This window comes from Sturnus vulgaris, chromosome 18, assembly GCF_052056855.1.
Source record: "Sturnus vulgaris isolate bStuVul1 chromosome 18, bStuVul1.hap1, whole genome shotgun sequence".
NCBI classification, from domain to species: Eukaryota; Metazoa; Chordata; class Aves; order Passeriformes; family Sturnidae; genus Sturnus; species Sturnus vulgaris.
In genome coordinates, this window is record NC_142260.1 from 1476328 (window position 1) to 1501104 (window position 24777).

Sequence of the window (24777 nt, forward strand, 5' to 3'; positions counted from 1 at the left end):
ATGCTGGCTTATATTGTCAGGGTAAGACACAGAGACTGCAGAGCTTCTAATTATTTTACAAACCTCTTAGCTGTACTTAATTCTACAATTTTGGAAAAGCCTGCCATAAAAATAATATGTAAGTCAGGGCTCTGGGGAAAACATTGTGTGGCTGCAGATTGATTTGACTTTTGCTGATTTCACACAGCTGCTGACAAGCACGCTGCTCCTCGCTGCTTTTTGCACCATTGCTCAGAGCTGCTTGTTCTCACCAACACTGCAAGCAGGCAGCTCCAACATGGCATTTGCCAGGAGCTTGGAATGGGCACTGTGAAACCCATGGAGCAGCCTCAAATGGAAAAAAAAAAAAAAACAACCCCAAAAAAACCAAACAAAAAAACAACCAAAAAAAAAAAAAAAAAAAAAAAACCAAAAAACCAAAAACCAAAACAAAAAAAACCCAAAAAACCCACCCCAAAACAAACAAACAAACAAACAAACAAAAAAAAAACCCAAAAAAACAAAAAAAAACCAGAACAAAACCCCCCCAACATTCAGATGTTTTACCCATTTGAATGGTAGTGCTGCTATAAATGCTGAACAATTAAAATAAATCTAAAGGTGGCATCTAGTGGCTTTGTGGGGGGGGGGGGGGGGAGGGAGAGAGAGGATGTGTTGGGTTGTTTTGGTTTTTTTTTGCTGGCTGCTAACACCTTACAGGCAAACACTCCTTAGCTTCTAAGCAGCCTGAAAAGATTTTACTCACTTGAGGTAGTGGTTTCTCTTTTTTTTTTTTTTTTTCCCCCCCATATTTTTGACGTGAGAGTAAAATATCATTTGTTTTTTCATTATCATCAATCATCGTAGTAAAGTGTGGGGGAGTAGATATTTCTGCCTGGGCTGATAAATTTCCATGACACTTTTTTGCTAGGCTGAGAGTACTAATAAATAAAAAACTATTCCATTATGGCCAGATCTAACATTTATTTAGCAAAGCGTTCACTTTACTGAGCTGTAGATGTGTATTAGTCTAATATTTTACCTCTTGTAATCCAAAGCCAGGTTTGAGAGCAGTCAGGGAAATTTACTGCAGAGTTTGCTACGGTCAATACAGGAGCCACCAAAAGCAAAGAACAACTGCTCCAGCAAAGTTGCCACAGCACACTGATACCTCACACCAGTGATTTATGGCACTGAGAATACACTGCTGGCTACTTTAATGTGAAAAAGTAATTCTGGGAGAGTGAGAGAGCCAAATGGACCCACACCAAACCAAACCTTTACTGTATGAATCAAATTTTCCCTGGTTAAATTCGAGCACATATCTTCTTGAACCAAGGCCAGTGCTGTTCCAGGTTTGTGGCCAGCTGAGTCCTATTACAAAATTGACCACATGCAAATTCTTGGGGGTTTCCCTATATAATGTAACTCGAATGGACTGAAGTATATGTTAATAAAGTTGAAGCCTTTTTATGATTATTTTTATTAAGCACCCTACTGCATTCAGAATGTTAAAGATGAGCTACAAGTGCTTTGTGTGGACGAATACCAATAGTTAATGAAGAAATTATTAATACAAAAGCAGTACCTACATTCAGTCTCTGCAGATTGTTCTCTTTGTTAGGTGTGACAGCTTTGATGGTCATGCATTGCTTAACAAATCCTCTGTATTTTCTCTGCTTTTAAGCAGTTTGTATAAACTACAATGCAATTCTTTTGATGGAAGTCAGATCTTTCAAAAAGTAATGATAGGTTTTCCTTAAGTCAGTGACCAGAATGTTTTCCAGTTTTTTGGTTGTCTTACAGAAATGACAATGCTGTCCGTGCAATACAAACAAACAAGTTCTGGCAGTGTTTCGAGTTCTTAGTAAAGTATTTAAAAATGGAATGCTGTAGCATAGATTCCTATGTGCACATGTTCACAGCACCTACCCTGGCAAACTTCACAGTCTGAATGGGGACTCTGAACTCTTGGAAAAGTCTGTGTAAAAAGTTTTGTATTTGTGCAAGGAAAGAATGGAACTGTCATGCGGTTTTATGGGAAAAGTTTAAAGCTGATGATATGGTGGCATTATAAATACCTGTTTGTTACATTTTCCTGTTTAATGCATTCTGTGTGACCAGATGTATTCTGCTAAATCACTGCTTGACAGTAAGGAGAATGGAAAAGATGAGATAATGTGATGCATTATTGTATTTTGACATAATTCTAAGCTTCGAGGTGATCAGTGCAGTGTTTTAAAATATGAACAATCTCTTACATCCAGCATAATTCTGCTCTGGGCATATTTTAAATGAGAGATCTGTCTTACTGGGCTCTTTAATGACAGAAAATCACCATTTCACAGCTTTCCAAGTGCTCTCTCTTGCTTAATGTATTAAGTGGAAGGATCAAGCTCAAAGAATGGGAAGAAGGTCTCACTGCAAATGTTTATACTTATCAAAGAAATTAATAGCTTGAATAAGTCTTCTTCAGAAAGTTGAGACATTTTTAGGTGGACCTGTTCTCCAGCACAGAAGCAAAGCATATGTCAGACACAGTTTCTGCCACAGTTGCAAATGAAAAGCATCAAATCATACAAAGGTGCTGATACTAGATTTACAAACCCTTAAAAAATGTTCCTTGTCTTAATGCAAATAAAATACACGAATATACTAAAGATTAATTGCAGCAAAAATAAGTACAGAACATGGGAATAATACAGAAGCATCAAACAAGGAGCAGAATAGCAGTTATGTAGAAAATAGTTTTGATTTTTGCATAATCTGTCAAAAACTTGGCATTTTAATGATAAAATATCATAAAGTTAACAAAATTCAATAGTAGAAAATTAAATATTTTTAAATGCATATGGTATGTAGTCACTGCCCTAATAGTAAAGGAATTTGAATTCAGTGAAATTATTATCTCCTGTTTTGAGGGATCAGCAAAGATTATTTCACTAAACAAAACATGCACTCTGAATTAGATGCATGGAATGTATAAGCTAGCAGCAGCTCTAAATGTGGGCCAAAGAGCTGTCAGGGTTTCCAAATGATTCTTTCATAGTAGTACTTCTGATTCCTTAATTTCTAATACATTTAAAAATAAGCTACATAACTTATTTTTATAGTGCCAGGAACTTTTCAAATAGAACCAGTGCAAAAGCATTACCGAGCTGCTGGAAATTTTAAATAATTCTTTGTAAATGCCCTAGGTTAATTCAGATCTCTGAAAACACATTAGGAAATTAAGCCGTAATGTGAGCTAATTCAAATTTTAATTTGGCAAAAAGAATGATCCAGTCACATAGTTAATGTAAATAAGAAGCATAACACAGAGAAATTAATGAGGTTTCCTTTCGTTGAATCTTAAAGGAGGCAGATAATTAGCTTCTTTTGTTATTATTGCTGCAGAATGTGGCATTGTCTTCGAGGTGTAAAGCAACCGCTGCCTGCAGAATGATGCGTTCATTTGTCTTTTTCTAAACAGTTATTTACATTCAACTCTTGCAGGATGAAGCAGCTCAGCCCCTGAACCTCTCAGCGCGACCCAAAACAGCTGAACCTGTCAAATCCCCGACATCTCCAACACAGAATCTCTTCCCAGCCAGCAAAAGCAGCCCAGTGACAGTGACAAGCAAGAGTGGCATCCCCAGCCCTCTCAGTGGCTCTCTGGCAAGAGGATCCTCCTTAGGTAACTGCCCTGTCCCGGGAAAAGGACAAAATAAATATTTTCTGCATGAAATTCCAGCCTGAGCACACTCACTTCTGGGTTAACCACATGCTTGGGTGTATATTTGTGTTTAAAATGGAAAAAAATAATAATATATATATATAGTGAAGCTTTTCAAAGAATGCTCGATTACCAAAGTTTTACAGGAGTATCCAAAGAGATTTATCAGTGTGTGACAAACACAGGGAAGAAATTCATGATGTGGGGAATGCATACAAATATACACAGAAGTAAATAAAGACAGATGTATAAAACTGGTAAAACAGGTTTGTGTGAATATCTCTCCTAAAGGCATCTACTGGGTGTATACACACAAAGTTAACTTTTAAATTTTGACTTCTGGTTAAAAAAAATCACAAATTATCTTTATTATTATCACCAGATAATAAATAGATTTTTTTTTTTTTTTATAAAGATGGAAAGGCATCAGTCCAGCCAGTTTATGTTATTATTTGATCATATTTTTGATATTTTTTTTCACCCATCTGTCAAGATTTTGTTGATTCATATGGTTACAAGTAGGGAGTTTTTGACCTGTGTTCAAGATTCTTTAAGCTTATTAAGTGATGAAACAAAATTGGTCTGAAAACTATGTATGAAGACTACTTTAACCAGTCAAGAAACAGAATCAAGAGCTACAAAATGTAGATGATCAGCCCTAAAGTTCAAATAGTAAATTTTAACAGTGACTAAATACTTACTACAGACCACTTATTCACAATCTGTAGCTCAAGTGTACTTGTAAAATATATAGAAACACTTGTGAATAATGAATAGATATGTTAAATACATATATTAAATATATAAAAATTATGGGTTTTTTCCATTCCCAAGCACTTGGGAACATCATGATCTCTGACAGATATTTTCTGCAACTGTCTAGATACTCTACCTGTCAATTTACTTTCAACTCTCACTGCACTGCCTTACATCAAAAAATAAAATATCAATCTGAAGTCATAGACCATTCAAGAGAAAGGAACACAGAAGGCAAATAGTGCCTAAGGTATAAATATTTTTCATGCAAAATCATAAAAAAAAATTGTCTCAGTCCTTAAGTATAAAAGTACCAGAAGACATTACCAAAAAATCAGCAAGCCATGTAGGAGCTTTGCTACATTTCAAAATAAATATGAATTATTACTAATCTAAATCACTTTAAAAATAATGCAAATATATTTCCCAGCTTCTTTAGTGTCCTGCATGGAACTTAGTGGCCAAAATGGTTCAGAGCATTGCAAACTTTCCTCAGCAAGAACAACTTGTTGCCTTATAATACATTATTTTTTTATTTTGGAGAGGGATCCCTTGATGGGATAAAAACATCACAGTATAAATCCCTTCTTACTTAGGCCATAGTGTTAAATTAAACATTTGGTTCCCAGGATAAAGTGTGAGAAACCCTTCATCATTTTTATTTTAAAATAATGCAAGGTTCTTCAAGGTTGAATTTGCTGTGTGGTACTCAGCTGAACTTCAGAGAAATGAATATAAAAATTTTCATTGAAGGTTAATCCAAATTTTAGCCTGTTTGGGTTAAAAGTTTTTTCCTGTTCAGAGTAATAGAAAGAAAACTGCTTTTTTCTCTACTGATTTAGAGATTTATACTCATGTTATGGTGATAGTGGCCTTTGTCCCCAAAAAGTAAATGTGAGTGCTCTTTCTGAAATGGAAATCCAAATGTCTCGAGTGATGGTTCTCCCTATAAAAAAATTCTAAGAACTGACATGGAATTTCATGGCCTAGTAAATGAGATTCTTTCCCTTTGTTCATTTCATTAATTATTTTTAATACCTCAAAAGGTTTCCAGTTTCAGAATACTGTTGTCCTGAACACATATTTAAATTTGAGTCCATGTGTATGCTCACATAGCTCCACACCAGCCTACCCCAAGACTTCAGTGGTTTTATTTCTAACAGCAAAAGAAGTGCATGAGTTTCTCAGTCCCTTCAGTAGAGTAATTCAGCTTTCAAACACACAACAATTGCCACTTCTCCTGCAGATGTTGGTTGGGTGCAGCTCTAAGAGTGTAAGAGCAGAGTTCTTAACCTGGATTCCAATTTAGATAATTACCTAAATGAAATGTGTTCTCTGTTTACAGATATCCTTTCCAGTCTTAATTCACCTGCCCTATTTGGGGACCAGGACACAGTAATGAAAGCCATTCAGGAGGCCAGAAAAATGAGAGAGCAAATCCAAAGGGAACAGCAGCAGCAACAGCAGCCTCATGGTGTTGATGGAAAATTGCCCTCCATGAATAACATGGGTCTGAACAACTGCAGGAATGAAAAGGTAATGTCTCCCATTTCCCCACTGTCTGCCACTCACTCTTCTCTCCCCTTCTCATTTGGATATGAAATTTCGTTTTTGGAGCCTTTAGCCATCTCTGATCCCATGTTAAAGGCACCTTGTCCCTGGGCAGTGCTCCAAACTTCTCCAGCTTTACACGGCAGCATCACACCCACCATGCACACAGGTGACAAAGCTCAAAGTGTGCACATAGGAACGTGGAAAAGGGGGAAAATGGAAGCTTCCATTGCTCCTGGTCACTAGATTTTGAACAGGGGTTTTGAGAATGGCTGGACTGATAAATGATGTCATAAAAGGCCAGTTCTGTACTGGTGTAGTTGAATATTGCAGTGCCAGTGTACGAATTGAGTGTGCTTGAATCTGTGGTTCAGGTGCAGCACTCAGGCTCAGAACATTTGTATCTCAGCTGCAGTAGGAAATTAGGGATAAAACATTCATTGTTGGATCACTGAAATGAGGTGGCACACTGGAGTGAAAGGGTAAATGAGAGAAAGTGTTGGGAAAACGGGACCAGCACTGGACTGAGCAGGACATGATCCACTTACAAAATAGAAACCTGGAAATGTAAGGAACACTTTTTATCACACTTGCTTTAAAGACTAGTCAGAGGACAAAGAAGACTCTTGGAAAATCCCCTGGACCTTTCCATGGTCATTTTTAGGTCTCTGCAGGTGCAGCAGAGGGTCTGGAGGATCTTCTCTCTTGGCTTCCCTAGAGGTGCCCCGGGCTGCACAAAATGCAGCACAAAAGTTGTTTTTCACCACTGACACAAAATCAGAGACCACAACACTTTTTCCAGTCACCACACGAAAGGGAAAAGCATTTTCTCAGTAATCACTAGAGCTTTGGCAAATAGAACGTTTGTGATGCAATTTATTAATGAATGGAAAGAAAACTGACACATTAATTAATTAATTGTTAAAACGGTCCAGAACAACAGGTAGTTCCAATGCCTATAAAAATTCTGTGATTCTCTATATCAGAGGGCAGGGTGGGTTCTTTACTTCTTGTGTGAGGGAGGGAAGATTACACACACAAAGAATAACAGGAGTTTTGGGTCCAGGCTGAGGATAAGACTCAGCAGAATATTAACTGTAACTTAAATGATGAATTTGATAATATTCTGATCTTTTCTCAGCCCACAAGGGAATGCTTGGGTGAGTGTTTTGTAGCAAGGCACAGAAAGACAACGAAATGTCACAAACAGACCTATTAAAGATTGTCATTCACCTTTTAATTACATTTTATGTTTTTGCATGATAGTTTCTTTCTTTTTCAAAACAAGTAGTGTCTGTTTAAAAACAGATTGGTTAAAATGTTGCTACACAGGATAACCAACGCTTTTCCAGTTCAGACTCAGTGTCTAATAAATATATATGTCTGCTAGTATTAAAGTCATAATTGAAGACCTAATTTAATATAAGTTGATATTATTAAAAATATAGAAATGAATAACTGATCAAGCAGGCTGTATTCAAACACTCTAATTGTAAAGTCAGTGTTTGTCTTAAGTAATCAAGAGGCAGAATACTAAAGCCCAGGTTATAAAAATATATTAAAAAAAATCACATACATGATCAGTATTAAGAGTTTATAAAATTATGCTTATTTTAAAATTTATTTTATGAGTTTCAGTGGCTTGACATTTAAAAAATATCTGATATGCTATAAGGGCTATTAAAAGAATTCTTAACATTTGATTTCACTTTGAAAAATAAGCATAAAAATGGCATCCACTTACTTATTGAGTCTCTTCCCTGTGTATTTTCAGTATCATGTTTATGTCTTATATTGAATATAACAAGCTCCTATTTCATCTTTCACCCTTTAGAGCAGAGTCAGTAAATATTTCAGTGAATAATCTGAAATTTCTATTTTGTGCTGGTTACTCACAATACACGGATTGATGCACAGCTTCCAGATTGAGGTTATACATCAGGCAGTCTGAGCAAAAAAAAATAAAAAAATAAAAAAAAATTCTTTTACTTGCAAATATAGCAGAGTGAATCAGAACTCTTTAACAGATACAAACAACATCATTCTCAAATGCCATCTTTTGTGAGGAGACTTTTCATGGACTTTTTATTTTTTTAAAGCCTACGAATGAAGCAGCAGCAGGGAGATCTGCTGTTGAGTCTCTTAGTGACCCTGTGTAATCCTGCTGGCTTTATTTATTGTAGCAGGTACTAGAGGACCATTAAGGCAGGAAAAGCTTCAAGTTTTGTGCTCTGGTTTTACCTTTGGTGTGCTGGTCTGTTTTCCTTGCCCCACAGACGTGAGAAAAGGCAGGGGTTGCAAAAGAAGAGGATATAAATCAGTCATGGTCAATGGTGCTATATCCCCACTCTTATCCTAAAGAAAACAAAAGTATTAATTCGGTCATGGATACTAAGAAGATGGATTTATATTTTATAGCAAGTATAAAATGCATTAAAACCAGAAGCATCTTTGCACAAACAAAATTCTAGAACACTTTTCTTTCCCCCTTCACCCTCTGCCTTTCAGGTTTTTTTATTGTGATCTACTTCTTTTACTCTAAAAATGATGGGCAGGATGATCAAAATGGAGGTGGGGGAACAGGAATGCTAGATCACTTTAATTAGAGAAACATAATTTGGAAATAATTGTATGCCAAGAAAACTGCATATAGTTTCTGTCATAATCCCAGTGAAGCTTTGATAACAGTTGCAATTTTGGATTGGTTTCTTTTGAAGAATCAGGACCCTGTGTTTTCAGGACCAAATTTTCAGAAATTGGCTTCAGGTAATTAGACTTGTAGAAATGAGTAGCTGGAAGCTGGCACCAGAAAAAGATGACAAATTAATTGCCTGCAGCTGGTTAAAAAAAAAAAAAAAAGCTATTGAGTTCTGGTCAGTTACTGGTCTTTAAGTTCAGATACTTGGTAATAGTTTGTTGTGCAAATGATTGAGCTCACAAAATTATGTACATAACTTCAAAGCCTGGGCTTAGGCCTCTTTGAAAATGTGTCATTTAAATCTCAGAAAGCTTTGTATTTGGTTACAGACACAGAATTGAAAATTGCTTGTGTTCATATTCTGCTGTTCAAAAAATAATAATAATATTAAAAAAAAAAAATCTACAAAGCTTTCAAAGTGCTCACAGAGATTCACCCATCAGAAAGACCATAACAAAAAAATCCAGCACTCAGGGACAGCCCAACTTTGTCATTTGCCAAAGCATTTAGGTTAGTTTATAGCTCTGAGCTGACAGCATCCTGTGGAGTTATCTGGGTTTGGCTGTGGGTTAGGATGGGGAGGAGAGTTCAGAAGGGTAAAATTAGAAAATTTTCGGGTAGATTAGTGTATTCTATTACAGAATAGAAACACTGGGAAAGGGCAGTTAGGAAAATGAAGAAAATAATATACAGAGCTTTTCCTGTGTGATAGAAGCAAAAGTAAAATCATACCAAAAATTCATCTTTGTTTAGAGGATTTGACTTTTTTCCAGTCAAGCCAAGTTCACCTTCAACAAAAAAGAGTACTTAAACAAAATCTGCATTGCTTCAGCTACTTGTATTTATTTTAGTATTTCAAACTACCGTCATTGCCTAGAAGATTTGCTTTGATTTAAGGCTTTAAATGAATCTGAAAATGTTATATAATTTATAAGATAACTGACATTATTTTAAAAAGAATCAGATCCTATCTTTTTTTGTACATAAAGCAGGAAAACGCTGACAAAGATGCTTCAGAAAATATTTGTATAAAAAATATAGGTAGAGCTGTGATTGGGGAAAAAATATATGAAGTCAAGGTAGAATAAATGCAAAACCAATTACCACAACATATTTGTATCCTCTCATCCCCATTTTCGTACCATGAAGGATATTCATTGAGATCTGAGAGTAAGCAGAATTTAATATAACATTTTTATGTTTATATTCCATTCTTACTCTTTTGTAGATTTTCAGACAACTGTGTATTTGCGGTAGGAAAGCAGAATTAGACCCCAAAATAAATGACATGAGTCATTGCCTACTTCCTGGGAATCATGGTTCTTTAGCACCTCTTCTAATGAGCCTTTTATTCCTTTCTTATCTCTAAATCAAAGTTTCACAAGTTGAATCCACGTAATTTATCCCAATATAGACCACAGTTTGTATGCAAAACGTGCACATTCTTAAAACCGTGTATTGTTCACCCCTGGAGATTGATATTACAGTCTATTATTGATCAAATCCATATTTAGGCACTTGCATTTGACCTGATCAGCCATAATTGCCCTTTGGAGATGTTCCACTGCCGAATTTAGGGACTGTTCAGTGTGGGGATTATTGAGACAACAGAGTGCAGCAACTCCTGGAGCTGTTACACTTCATCACGTGTGTGAAGCTCCTGCACACAGGTACAAACTTGTACAAAAAACCCTTCAGGAAGCCTTTGTGGGAAAAGTCACCAGTCATGCACAATCTGCAGTGGCTCCAGCATTGTCCTGGTTTGGCTTTTTTTTTTTTTTTTTTTTTTTTTTTTTTCCCTAAAGGCAAGCAGTGCTGCATGATGCTGCCTTCAGATTCTTGCCAGCTTTTTTCTCCCCACACATTCGGCATGAGGGGCAGGAGTGGCACTGCCTGCTCTGCAGGTGCAGGAGGTGTCTCAGCCACAGAGAATCACCTTGTTACCTACATCCCTGCTATTAGTCAGTGCTCAACTCTGTTAAAAAAACCCCAAACATAGTTAAGCAAATTCTTTTCCACTTCATTCTGCGTGCAATTCTCTTTTTCCTTTTACTGTAAGGAGTCCTGACCACTCTTAAATTTAGAACGTGAATTAATTGGTCATAAGAGCCTTGTGGATTTCTTAGAAATCTTTATGAATATGTGGTTTAGATTTGCAGGTAGTGATCTCTTTTCATTTCCTTTTTTCTTTCAAGAAAAACTTGTATTCTTTTTTTTTTCCCTTTAGTTTCTTTTAGCAGACTATTGATATTTGGTAAATAAGAGATTTCAGTCTGCAGTGAGACATGACAGAAACTGTAAGCATTTTCAACTGGATCTTTGTTTCTGTTGGTTAAACCTTTGCTCTTCTTGTAATTGAAGGGTGAGTACCTCAAAATTAGGGGGGGAAAGGATAGCAGTAGCAAGAGCACATGACTACTTTTGCAAAGTTATTACTTTTCCTATGGTATTGTCTCCACAGTTATTGCAGCAAGTTCTGGTCTCACTGTAACTTAAGAAAAGTCCTGCCCCCCACAGCTTACACTTAGGAATAATGCAATTTAAGTATTTAGATTCTATAATAAAAGATCTAGAATTGTATAGAAAAAGGGAAAAAAAGAAAGACATAGGTTTACTTGAGGAACTGTTAATGTGGTCTCACTTTCTTGCAAGAACATAGGCAATTTATTCAACTCAGTGGGAGTGTATTCCATCTGTCTAATGAAGGCTCTGATTTCTACAATGAGACACTGCAAAGTGTTGTTTTTTTTTTTTTCCCTGAGTACGTCATCCAGCTCAGATGACAAACCTTTCCCTGGGGACTTTCTGGGATGTAGAAGGACACGTTGCATGGAGACAACCCCTCTGCAGATCCATCATTTCAGAACAGATAAGTGACAGGTCTGAGTTAAACACCCTGGAATAGGGAAAAAAGTTTCAAATACAAATCCCAGCAGTCCTCATACTTCTTACAAAACAAATGTCCTTTATACTTGACTGTGAATCTGCTCAATTTAGTCATCTACTTGTGGCAGTACATAATATATACAACTTTTTTTTTTTTTTTTTTTTTTTTTACATTGAGTGTTCAAAGGTAATTTTCTAAAGCCGTATTTGGACACCAGTATTTTAACCTGAAAAATCTGTATTAAAAAAGAAAAAAAAGAAAAAAAATATCCCAGTTTGTTCCAGAATTTTTTGAAACTGCAATAATTATGAAATTTCCTTTTTAGGCTAAGGGCTTATCCCAGCTACATAAACATGTATCTTCATTTTATACCCATTGTAATATCTCCTTAATAATTTTGAAAAGAAAATAGTGACTCAAAAATTTTTTTGAAGGAGCTGCAATGCAGGAGCCTAAGTCCCACTGAACTGGCTCTGGAAATTTTCTGCCAAGGCAGACAAGCAGATTTGTGGCTGCATACACAGTAACAGCCTATTTTCAGTGGAATTCAGCAGACTTGTATCCTTCTCCAGCTCTTTTTATGATAATTTGGACAATTCAGAATTTCAGCTGATGTAATACTGCCCCCTTTTATTAGAACTGGAAAACATGCTGGACCTCAAACATTGAGTTTTTTAGCTGGAGAAGTTCTGTTTATTTATGCTGTTGCTTCCAATATTTGAATTTTCGTGCCAAGATAAGATAAAGGCTGACATCCATATGCATTTATAACAATGAAAGGGAGGAAGATAGTAATGATTCCAAGCAACATATTTTTTTCAGGGTGTATTGTGTGTGGTATGGCTGGACTTCCTAGGCAGCATATCCCTTCAGGGAATTCCCTGCTAGTTTTTTAAGAAGTTCAAGGTGTAGATGATTTCTGCTTTTGTATGAATATCATAAGTGTTTGCATTGGTTATCCAAGTGTATTTAGGGGCAGAATAAGCATTGTAAATTTTTTTTTTTCTTTTGAGTTCTGATCAGGAATGAGATGCATTTTGAACAGCTGAATGGTTTTAGTATCTCTCAGACACAGGTGAGCGTTGCAACGGATTTATGCTTTGCAACTAGAACTTTCAATGTAATTTGAAATTAAATTAAAAGCAGAGCATCTTGGAAAAAAAAAAATCCCTGTGTCTCCAACCATATCTTTTAAGCAGAAATGTTTCAAATATAAGCTAAGAAGGAAAGTGACTACTCTGACTTTGGATATGCCTGAAATGTCTCACTAGCTCATGTAGACATCCCAGGAAATAAAAGCAGCTCAGGCATTGCACCCATACCTAGAGAAATGTTTTATCTGACCCCCATCCCTGCAGTGGGAAAGGGGCTGGAGGCTGTGGCTGCTCGTGCACAGAGGGGTCAAACTCAGCCTGAAGGTTCCTGCTCGGGCTGGGAGCTCTGGCAGGGAAATTGCAGCACCAACATCAGCCCTGCAGAGCAACACAGCCCCATTATCAGGGCCAGCCTTCTAATGGGAACCAGGTGCAGGAGGCTGTGGCTATGAAATCCTGGCAGGTCTGCTCCTCCAGCCCCACAGATAGAAATATTAAAGCTGCTCATGAATCCTTAACTTTTGTCTGCACATCACATCTCATGCAGCCTTTCATGGATCCCGTGCTCTTGCTCAAATGCTGCTTACACCTATGTAGTCACACTCCTGACTATCAATGCACCTACTAGGTTTTTTTTTTTATTATTTTTTATTTTTATTTTTTAGGTTTACTTTGTTTGCTGCGTGTGTAGAAAGACATACAAATAATGTATTTGAAATTTGCACATTAAAAATACATGTTCACTGAAACTGTGGATCTGACAGGGAAGAGACAAAAAGAAACAGTGCAAAATCTCTGGCATATGTAGGTCATCTAAATTTGCAGATAATTTAGCTTTGGTGACAGCTTATGGATCCAGTTTACACCTAGAGAAGAATTTTCTGTGCGACCTTTGTTTTTAAACCCTTTGCTCAATTACCTTACTTTCCAAAATTGTCTTTATAAAATTAGTAGTTTGTGCATTTCAGTTCCAATGTATTAGATGTACAGTGAAATTCTTAGTCCCTCAAGTCATGTAGAGGTTGGTTAAAATAAAATCTAAATTATTTTTCTATTGATTAAATTATCAAAATTAATTGACTGAAAAATATGCGATCTTTGCAAACTATAAATCCCAGAAATTTTACTGGATCATAAATTAAAAAAAAAAAGTTTGAGTGGCCCAATAATGATGCACATATATAAGAAAATAAAAGAGAGCATACCTACACATAAACAACCCATGTGAAACATTATTATTTGCATGACTCTGTACACATATATAGAGAGGCATACATATGTGCACACACACACTGCAGAGGGTGAAACTCCCCAGATTAGCTGGACTTTTAAAATTTTTCATGCCTTCAGTTCAATGCCAAGAGGACTTGGGAACAAACTACTCCTTTCAGGGAAGAAATCAGCACAAACTTTTGGTATCAAGAGCTATTTTTACACTTGAATATTGGCTGCTAGAGGTTTTGCCACTACCTGTGCTTAACAGTATTGTTGCTGAGCACAGTCATGATTTTTTATTTCTGCTGTCAGGGCTACTTGAAGAGGTTGTCTAACTTCAGGTTTTAGACAAAATTAATAACAGTATTAATTATACTGATGGTGATGATGATAATAGTAATAATGGGGACTTGTCCCCTTTCTTCTGCTCAAGGAAAAAAATGCTAAATATTCTGGATTTTCCCTTGCATGGGGTATTTAATGTGAAAAGGATACAAACTTTGCCCCATTTCGGTCTTCTCCCTTAAATTTTGGAGCAACTGAAAATTCAAAAGGAACAGAATTAGATTGAAACATGTCTCAGGGATGTGTTGAAAAATTTGCACAAACCAACAAGGATATTTTTTTCCAAAAGATGATGTTCTGCCATAAAGGATAGTGTCTTTCTGATGACAGTAACAGCATAATGATCTTCTTATATACAATACATTTCCCAAGCTACTCAGGAGAATTTACAGATATATTCTGAAATTTATTCTGTCTTTTTATTATGCTTCTCCACAAAACAATAAAGATAGGTTGAAAATTATTGTTCAAGCATAAATTTGCTAGAACAGGAATATATTCATCGATTTAAATTGTGGGTCAGAATGGCAGCTGCACAATCCTATCATATCACTTCCTCAATTGTCCTGAGAACTACAGAATACATTTGCATATTATTTCACACTTAGATACAAGCAGAGACATCCGCAAAAGTTCCTTCCATTTTTTTTTTCCAGGCTCTGTGTATTCCTCTAAGCAAATTTGCTACACCAAATGCATTGCCAATATAACTCTCTGCTGCAGCAGATAAAGTGCAGCAAGGATAAATTTGGATTGCTTTCCCTGATACTTCATTACTTTCTAAAATTAAAAATGTCTCCCGTTTCTCAAGTGTCATTAGGCTGCATCAATAGGTATGATAAATTCAAATACACTCCCTGTTGTTTAAGGATATTTGCTAAGCTTCCTGTTTGGGGGATTATACAATGCTTTTTTTCTGGCTTAACTGTTCTGCTTCAATCAAAAGAATAAGCATGCTAACAGGTAAAATTGTCTTCTTTTATCTCATGAAAAGACTTGAGCCAATAATGAGAAACAGTGTTTGCAATGTTTGTTTGAAATCTGATTTATGGAGTTTGACCATGTTTAGTCCTTCCTTTGTTTCTTTTCACAAATATTCATGCAAACGGGGTTTTATTTCTATGAGTGTATTTACATATGAGCATGGACATTTGTGCACAATTGGGCATTTGCACTTTATGCCCAAATTGCTCAACTCCTTTTAATAAGATATGGAGGCTTTGATGCAGCACCCACTGACCAAATGAGGAATGCAGTATCAGGGACATCCTCCAGCCCCTGATAAAGTGTCAGTGCTAATTATAGATCTTTACAGCAGCTCCCTGAACTCTGCAGCAATTTAATCTAGGGCTGCTGAAGGCCTTGCTTACCACCATCTTTTCCCTACCAGTGGTATGCCAGAGGCAGATAAATTATTTTTTCTATGGTGTTGAGGCTTTTGGATGCAGGAGCTGATAGATTGAAGTAAAAGCTTTTCATTACCTAGGAGGTCTTTGAGCTGAGAGAATTCCCAGTTGCTTTTTTTTTTTTTTTCCCTTTTTTTCAAGGAAAAGTTGCATTATCATTGAGTCAGGCACTGGAAACAATGTCATTTGTTTTAGGTGACCAACTACAGCATAAATCAGAAGTAGGAACTCATTTAAGTGCATAGTTCATGCAAAGCTTTAGAAAGTTGGATTGTTAAAACACTGACACTCACATGTAGAGAAATTGCTGAACCTTCAGGGGTAGTTTGAAAAGATAAGAAATACACTCATTTCTGGATAAAATGTTCACTGCACGTAGCTTGTTCATCTTTAGTCACATAATACTAACTCCACAAACAGGTCTATCTCAATTGGAAATGTGTAACAGGGTGATAAATGATACTCAACATCAGATTGCTCATATTAAAATCTTGTTCAAGTCATAGTAAGCTATTATAACACCACTTAAAACCTAAAGTATTCCTAACCCACAAGCTGAAATTGCCCAGCTTACATCCTGAAAATCTACAGACAACATTAATTTCCCACTATTCCATTTTATGCCTGTGGCCTCTAGCATGTTGCAAATGCTTCTATAAGAAAGGCTAGAAAAACATATCAAATTTCTGTTCTATTCCACTTGCTGACATTCATTAACTGAGGGAGAACATTGAGACATGGTTTTGGAAAGATCTCCTCTCTACCTCCACCCGTTCCAAAGCAATCTATTAAACAGGCAGTAAGAGAAGTGGACACTTGTGGTTTAATGTCAGACCTGTGCTGATCAGTAGCTGGGGACATGATTTCACTGTTATCTTGCCAAGGGCTCCTTGAGGCAGCAGGCAATGTGAGCATTCCTCTCTCCCTGCCATTTTCTTTGCATCCTTGAGCTCCATTGTGAAGTAACAATTTCTTTGTATGCCCCCTATTTGGATAACCGTTTTTTTTTTTTTTTTAAATACATAGAGATTCTTGCTCCGTGCATCCCACTTTTTCCTTTTCTTAAACACAGGAACACTCTTGGCTGTATTTTGGATGCTGATACTTTTATTTTACATTCTGTTTAGAAGCCATCATTGGGAGGATGTGCATTAGAGCTGTATACAAAGTGAGTCACTGACACATCATGTACTGTAAAACTTCTTGGTCTGTCAGAGGTTCAGCAGTCTGCCAAAATGTATTCAGCTGCCAGCTCCCTGCCAGAATCCTGTTCCTCAAGCTCTTTGAATCCTATGAATAAGATTAGGTTGTATGGCTGCACTCTTCCTCCCAAGGGATTCCCCTTTATCAAGGGATTGATTACCTGCATGACCTTTGCATAACTCCTGTGTTTTATTCCTCGGTGTCACACTGCAGATCACACTGCATCCTTGCAATGTCTCATTCAGGAAGTGTATGCCAGCCCTTAGGGCTTCCATTCACAAAGAACCCAAAACTTAGAAATACAAGGAAAACCTTTTCCTGTAGGTCTGCTCCCACCCTCTTTCATGCACGGTTTATTTTTCCTCTTTCACTGCAAAGAACAGTCTGAATTATAATATTCACAAACTGACCCTACATAGACTGGGATGCCTGTAAGTGTTTGCAATAAGCAGCATGCTCTGCTGTGCAGGACATCCATTCCATTTGGTCCAAAAGCCATCCCCAGATTGTCAGGATGTGCTCACTAGCAGGGGCAGGCAAAAGTAGAAATTTGTAGTCCATGTGTAAGTGATCCTACCAGGGAAGGTATGAACTGTATTCCTTGCTTGCTTTACCAAGTGATTTCCCTTTCTCCCCACCCATGCCATCTTTCTGTAGTTACCATATATGTTACAAGAACCTAAATAATCCAGTTAAAAGGGGAAAAAAAAGCACCCAATTTCCTGGTTTTGACCCCACTTAAGTTCTCCTAATGTACAGCTTTTGCTATGGCAAGGATGCATCTCAGCACACATGGCTCTGAGTCAGGGACTGCATTACTCAATCATCCTTCAGCTCTCATGAGATCCCAGTGCTGCAGCATTAGGAATGCTCCTAACGTGGTGGTTTAGGTAGTGGAAGGCTCTGTCATTCTCTTATCACAAGGCAGAGGGGAAAATTTTCTTGCAATTATTGCAATGATCTACCAATTTGTGTCTCCTTTCTTTTTCTCCCTGCTCTTCCCTGTTGCTTAACTTCACCCTGCTTTTTTCTGGGGCTCTTGTAGTGGCTCATGAAAACAGCACCTTCATTACTATTGTGTGCCACATCTAAATTAATAGGACAGCACACAATTTCCACATTAGAATTTCCACTAACATCTCATGCTGTGAATGGATTGTGTTATTTCACCTCTTTTAGTTATTTTGTGGGTATGTTCTCTACACAGCTGCATTCTTGTTGCTAAATCAGCCTTGGATTTGGCTTCAGAACTAAGCTAAATGCTGACCATTTTCCATAAGCAAAATACACAATTTATCACATTTTTGATTGCTTGGAGTAGCAAAGGAATGGAGATAAAATTGAAAACTTCATTGTGAGTTATCAGTCACATTTTTTTCCTTTCATAATTCTATTTTGTAACTGATGACAGAACTCATTTAGGATCAGACCATTTTAGGCTGTGCTTTGATACAAACCAAAGCAGTTATAGCTCCTGAGAGGAAGATCTTTGGTAGATTTGAAAGGCAAGATCTATCTCAGTCTAGCACGTTGCCTCTCCAGTGCAGAGAGGTTCTCAGCAGCTTTAGCTGCAGCTCACTGCCTGCTCAAGGACAGAACTATTTGGGCAATTCTGTCGTAAAAGCTGCAAAGGCTTTGAAAACAAAAGCTTCCCCTTTTATTAAACTGAAACATTTCACTGTTTGATTTTTCAGCATGACCCCACAAAACAGCTGAATCAGAAGTTTTAACCTGCTGTGGACTGTTTGTGGGGTCAGAAGGTGAGGGATGGGACAGAGCTTCACTCCTGCATGCCATGTCCCTGAAAATGTACTTTGAATGTATTGCAGGATAGGAAATGAGAGTGAGGGGGAGCACAGATAGGAATGTGAAGATCCTTTAGTTTAAAGGGTGGATTTACAACCAGACAGCTCCAGACTATATAGCTCTTTCCTTCTTTTTGGCACCATCCCTTTCAGTCCTCCCAATATATAATAATTTGAAATTCCTCTTAAGTCTCTGTTTCTAAACCCTAAGAAGCAGCAAACCTGAGCCTTGCTGTTTGCATTCTTCTGATATCAAAGGCTCCTCTCCCAGCGGGGCCCTTTGCCATAGGAGAGGTTGGAGGGAGGAGGAAGAGATGTTTTTCCTTCTCAGCTGCTGCACCAGATTGGAGGGTGGGGAGGGGAGAGGGAGCAGACACAGCTTTGAATATTCCAAATGGAGGCTGGGATGTGATTGCTGTCTGAGCCTGACACGATTCTCAGTGTTTCCCTTAGCTGTGACACTGGGGTGGAGCCGGGTGGAGGTTGGTGATGAAGAGTGCCCATCCTCTCAGCAAGCCAGGGTTGGCCTTGCTCAGGCTGTTTTTGCAGAAGCTCATACCCCAGAGATCTCTTGTACTACAAAGCTAGCAGCACAAAGATGTTTTTCTTTACGTTTAAAAACCTGTGTTACAGATTTTCAGGAAGTGTTTATTTATTCTTCATATTAGCTGAACAGGAGAATTAGTTAAACAGAGATGGATTTAGAGATCAGCACAATGCAGCAAGATTAAAAAACCTTTTCCATCTGAATTAATGAATTTCAGACTGCTTTTCATAAACTAGTTTTTCAGAAGTCATCTGTGAAGCCTTGTATAAAGAATTTTTAAAGGTAACTTAATGGGATGGAGAAAAGATTTAAAATTATCTACTAGGGGCTGTTGCAGGAGATATTAAATATTGATTTATCTTGGAGTAAGAATCATACTAAAGAGTGAGGCTTGTAGTCAGATCAATTTATCTGGAATGCAAACTATATGGCTGTATTTAGTACAATGTCAACATGAATCTTAAACAAGTAGATGTGAAAAGTTGATCATTTAATCTAAATCAATTGGCTTTTGAAATCTTCAATTAAAAAAGAAATCTGAACAGTTCAAACTGAACTGCTCCTAGATGCTTCAGGTGGTTTATCTAATGCTCCTCTGTGCACCTTGATGTAACTAGGAACAAAAAGACACAGTCCAAGACTTCTCCACAGCTTTTGTTTTAATACTTTTAATACTAAATCTTTTTTTTTTTGAGTTTTTAGTACTCAAACTTGAAATCTCAGTGTAAATAGTTCAAGTAATCTGGCAAATAACACTGCAAGCAATTTTCTGCTACTTGCCACTGCTGCTGCACTGCCAAGGTTTTGGTCACAATATAAAAGTTGGCTCAGATTGTTCTTAACCACCTAAAACTGATTATGCTCTGTTTTCAGGCATTAATAGATACCAGTATGCCAGCTAGTGGCACTGGCTAAAACATCTCCCAGTTTGTATAAGAGCACATAGGTCTCCAGCAGGAAAACCTTTTATCCAAATGTGACATTAAAGCAGGATGTCTCAGATAATTTAAGTGTTACACTTGCTTTTGTTTGTACTGTTTTCTTTAAACATATTCATTAGAAAAGAGCAGAGCCTTTAATGTTCCATGACTGAAAAATCCATCAAGCAGATTTATGGCAGGGGCAGTGTGGCATAGCAGCCAGTGGACTGGCCTAATGTGCAGAAGTCCTGGGTTCAGCTCTCAGCTTAATCATTGACTTTCTGGGTAACCAGAAGATAATAATTTCCCCTTCTCTGTGCCTGAAGATTCAGTTACCAACCTCCAGTTTAGAATTATTTGGGTATTACTAATGAGCAGTGGTAAGTATAGCAATTGTCTACATCTATCATAGTAAAAAGCTCCAAAATACTGATTGCTTCCCCAGAACAGTATTGTTCTCTTTCCTGTGAGACAGAGCTATAAAACATGATCACAGTTATAAAGTATACAAGTATACAATGGAGTAAGGAAAGTATGAGGCAGGAAATTCCCTCTTAAAGATTGTATTCATCCACAGAACAGCAAAGAATCTTCCACTGGAATGAGGTGCTGGAATGTTCCTTCAGTGAATTGCATGAACTTTTCCATATATGTCAAATGGAGTGGGAGAATAAGGATAGGGCAAATGAGAGAAAAAGTGCATTTTAAATGCAGAGAGATGGAGTAGGACCCAGCTTATGCTTATCCTGAAGATGAGGTCAAAAATAGGTCTTAAGTGGGACGTAAGTGGCTAATTTGTGGGTGAAACCACTACTTTTGAAACACCCATTCAAGGCTGGTTGTTAAGGTATAAAAGCATTTTCTAAATTGTAATTGTTGCCTGGAGCTGAAGAGTACTTAATGGAAATCTTCTTATCTGGGAAACTTGAGACAAATTTTTCATGATAAAAACAAGGGAAGGTTTATAAAATAATTCTACTTTAAATGAAAAGCTAGAGAATGGATTTGTGCCAGTGTCAGTAGCTACAGGCTAGAAGTTTTCTCTTTGTATATTGCAGCAGTAAAAACACATGATTATTTTTTTTCCACCCGTACACAGGTAGTTCATTTTGCATTTAGGATGGTTTCAGGTGCAAGAGTTCCTGGATTCTGCATGGAGAAAATGCATTGCTTGCAGTTCTCCTTTCAAAGTCCTCTGTCGTTATTTTGATTCATAATTCCTTCATGGAAGAGCTGCTCCTTCTGAGACATGTAAATCTCTCCCAGTTTCTAGAAAGTACATATCTGCCTGCATTTGCATGTTGGATATCCCAAAGGGAGATTTTATCCTACTTTATCATTTGCCCTTTGTTTTTTGAGGGTTTTTTCTTTTTTTTTTGGTGTGGTAAGTGAGAAACCTGGAAGGTTTCCCTGCCCATGGAAGGGGTGTTAGAACTAGAACTAGATAATCTTTATGGTCCCTTCCAACCCAAACCATTCTCTGACTCTGAATTCATAGTCTTTGTAAATCTACTTTGGGCTGCTTTTGCCTTGAGTATAAGTTTTAAAAAGCATAAATTATGAATAAATGAGTTCTGATTGTGTTTGGGAGATCAGTGAATAAATATAGCAATTTCCAGGATGCAGAGCTGTTCCTTCACTTCATCCAGGACATTGCTAATGCAATGTCTGCTCACATACATCCCCACAGGACTGTGCTCTTGGCTGTCTATTGGTTTATTCTCAAACAAGAGTCGTTCTTTGTACCTAAAGGTCTTCAACCTGCCTGCCTCAAAGGGAAAAGAGTAATCTGTAAGAAGGATAAAACATCTTTTTGAGCCTAGAAAGAAACGGTTTCATTTTTATTCTCAGATTCCGTGTAAACATAAAAACTCCACACTTTGGGCCTGACTCAGTCAAGTGCACTTAGTCCATTCTTCATGAACTCCCCTGGTGTTAAGTGCTGATTGTCCCTCTCCTCTGTTGGACTGCAGTGAAAGTATTTTTGGCACCTTACAAGATTAAAGTCTATACGAGACTGCAAGAATTTGCAACTCACTGTTTTGTTTTCTTTGTCTTTTCTTGGTGTTTTTTTTTTCCCAGTTGCATGAAGATTAAAGACAGGAGCTAGTTGAGGGGTACATTTATATTATCACAGGCATTACGTGTATCATACTTGATATTGTAATCATGCAAACAGTAATCTTGCCTTCTTGACATAAACAGTAAGCAGCACTTTTTTGTGAGGCTGAAATAATCACAGCAAAACATGGCAGTGATGGAGGTACAAGAGACAAAACACTGCATAATGATGTTATTATCATTGTTCCTTTGTCACCCATCCTTACACCTTGGTGATATGATCCTTTTCTCTCTGAAGATAACAAAAGAGGCCCGAGTATAAACAGAGCAATGTATAAGCAGCAATCATAAAATGCAACCTTGAAAAAGTGTACTTAAAACGCTCCCAAAAATCATCTTGATAAATACAGAAAAAGCCTACTTAATCTTTTTATGCATGGTATGCAATTATATATTTACATCCAGCACAAGGCAAGGCATATACTTGAAAACAGTAGCATTTGGTGGGATTTTACTAACTGCCTTGATTGCATTTCTAATTCTAAATATGAATATGAACATTTAAGCCCAAGTGTCTTTTGCATCTCCAATTTAAACTGCTTCAGGTGTCTTCCTGAGCACGGGATGGAACAGGCATGTCTAGAGGATTGTGTTGTTTATAGAGGTGAACAAAAGGGGTGGGTACCCCCAGTGACTCCTTTGGGATGTTTGGGGTTAGGTATCTACTGCCAAAGCCCTGGAGGATCACCCTAATGGAGCTGCTCCAACCTGCACTTCAATCTACAATTTTACTGCAATAAAATGCAACTCGGTTTAGTTCCTTGACTGAAAAAAATACTGGCAAATAGAATATGTCAAATATTTCCTTTTATGCCTTTGTAACTATTAGCCATGTGTTGAGTAGGAGAAGTTGCTTTTATTGAGATTTGATAATTGATTATTGCATCATGGAGTCGGTGTTTATTAAAGTTTTTCCAACGTTTTCTGATGGTGTCCAAAACTCTGGCATGTGCCTGTCATAAGGAACAGTTAAAATGATGGAATGGAAGTATTTATGAGAGCATCATCTGTCTTTCTCTTAGCTTTTATAGGTTTAAAATTAAACATATAAAGGTCTGTTTATAGGTGCTTAAATTTGCATGCTGTTCACAAAAGAGCATCAGATTGCTTCTGAAGATGTCTGACCAGTGACACGTGTGTATGTCTGTCTGCATGTGTGTTTCCTGGATTTTTAAAAAAGATCTTTATTGTCCCAACTCCCCGTGTGGATGGCAGCTGAAGGCAGCAGCTTTGTGCTGTTGAGGTTTGCAGAACACCACAATGAAATGGAAAGTGGTGACTTCTTTTCTGCCTTTTTCTTTTCCATTCAAAAAAAAAAAAAAAGAAAAAATTGTTGTGCTGAACCTAGAATAGTTTTCCTGGTTGTTTCACTGCTGTGGCTTCTTGCTAAAACTGGGTTTTCAGCCTGGAATATATGACTAGGTGATTAAGAGAGAAGGAGATTCACAGTTTTGAGCTAGTAACCAAATTCTGTTCTGATTCTAATGCATGAGAATACCTTCAATGAAATTTAGTCACAAGTATAAAAACCTGAGAAAACATGCAGATATATGTACAGAATCATGAAATGGTCTAAATTTGGTAAAAGCTTATTTTTTTTCACTTTTATGGCATTTAAATGGCTCAGTTTTAAAATACTTTGTGAAAATGAGGCCATAACTGACAAGGTCCAACACCTGCTAAACTATACTTAAATATATATACACATTTATTTCTCTGCAATATTTAGCCTAGGAAAAAACCCTTTGTTTTGTCATATCCTTGCACTTTTATTCTTGTAAATCAAATGTTAGAAATTTAAATGAATATTCCAAAAGTCCACGAGTAGCTATTGAATTGCTTCCATTAGTGACTTTGCAGCAAGGAAAAAAACCAAGCCACAGTCCTGCTATTTCCTAGTAGAAGTGGATGTCAATAGTAATTTGTGTTTATTTTTGTCTGTCTCTCAAAAATGCTCATGTATGTGTTTAATTAGAAGAAAATGTTGGGGTTTTTTTTAATGGTTGCATTCAGATTCCTTCTAATTACAAGGTAGATTATAGATTTGATCTATATCATTTACCAGTTCTTCCTTAAATTTAGTGATGTTATAGAAGAAAATTAACTTCTCTCCCTGGAAGGCTCCCAGTTAATCATCTGTGGAGCTGGTCAGGAGGGAAGGGAGCAGCAGAGAGGATGAGGGAATTTCTCTTTGACTCAACAGTTGAACAGCTTACACTGTGGAACACGAGATCTGATTACCTTAGCATGTGTTACTACAAAAGTTATTAACAGTCATAAAATTATCCAGCTTTTTTAGAAACAAGTGACAGGCCAAGCTTTGGACTCTTTCTGACCCCTGGCAAATTCTACAGCATTCATACAGAATTATGCAGAGTGTAAAGCAGTAACTCCTTTTGTTTGCTTTTCATTTACCAGCTGCTAATTTAATTGATTGTCCCTTCGTTTTTTTCTCCTCAAGCCTGTGCTGGAATTTCACAGTTGGTGTGATTTTTTTTTTTTTTTTTTTCTTTTGATCTTTACCTTGTAGCTGGC

At 37.1% G+C, this 24777-nt stretch overlaps 1 protein-coding gene across 11 annotated transcripts in view; it reads left to right on the forward strand.

Annotated features, from left to right (window-relative positions):
- The window catches only part of SOX6 (SRY-box transcription factor 6), a 372885-nt gene that overhangs the window by 306045 nt on the left and 42063 nt on the right, over window positions 1–24777 (forward strand). For all 11 annotated transcript variants that reach the window (XM_088175661.1, XM_088175662.1, XM_088175667.1 and 8 more), the window contains 2 exons: window positions 3475–3655; window positions 5796–5986. In XM_088175661.1, coding sequence (XP_088031787.1) covers window positions 3475–3655; window positions 5796–5986 — 372 coding nt within the window. The remainder of the gene's footprint in view (window positions 1–3474; window positions 3656–5795; window positions 5987–24777) is intronic.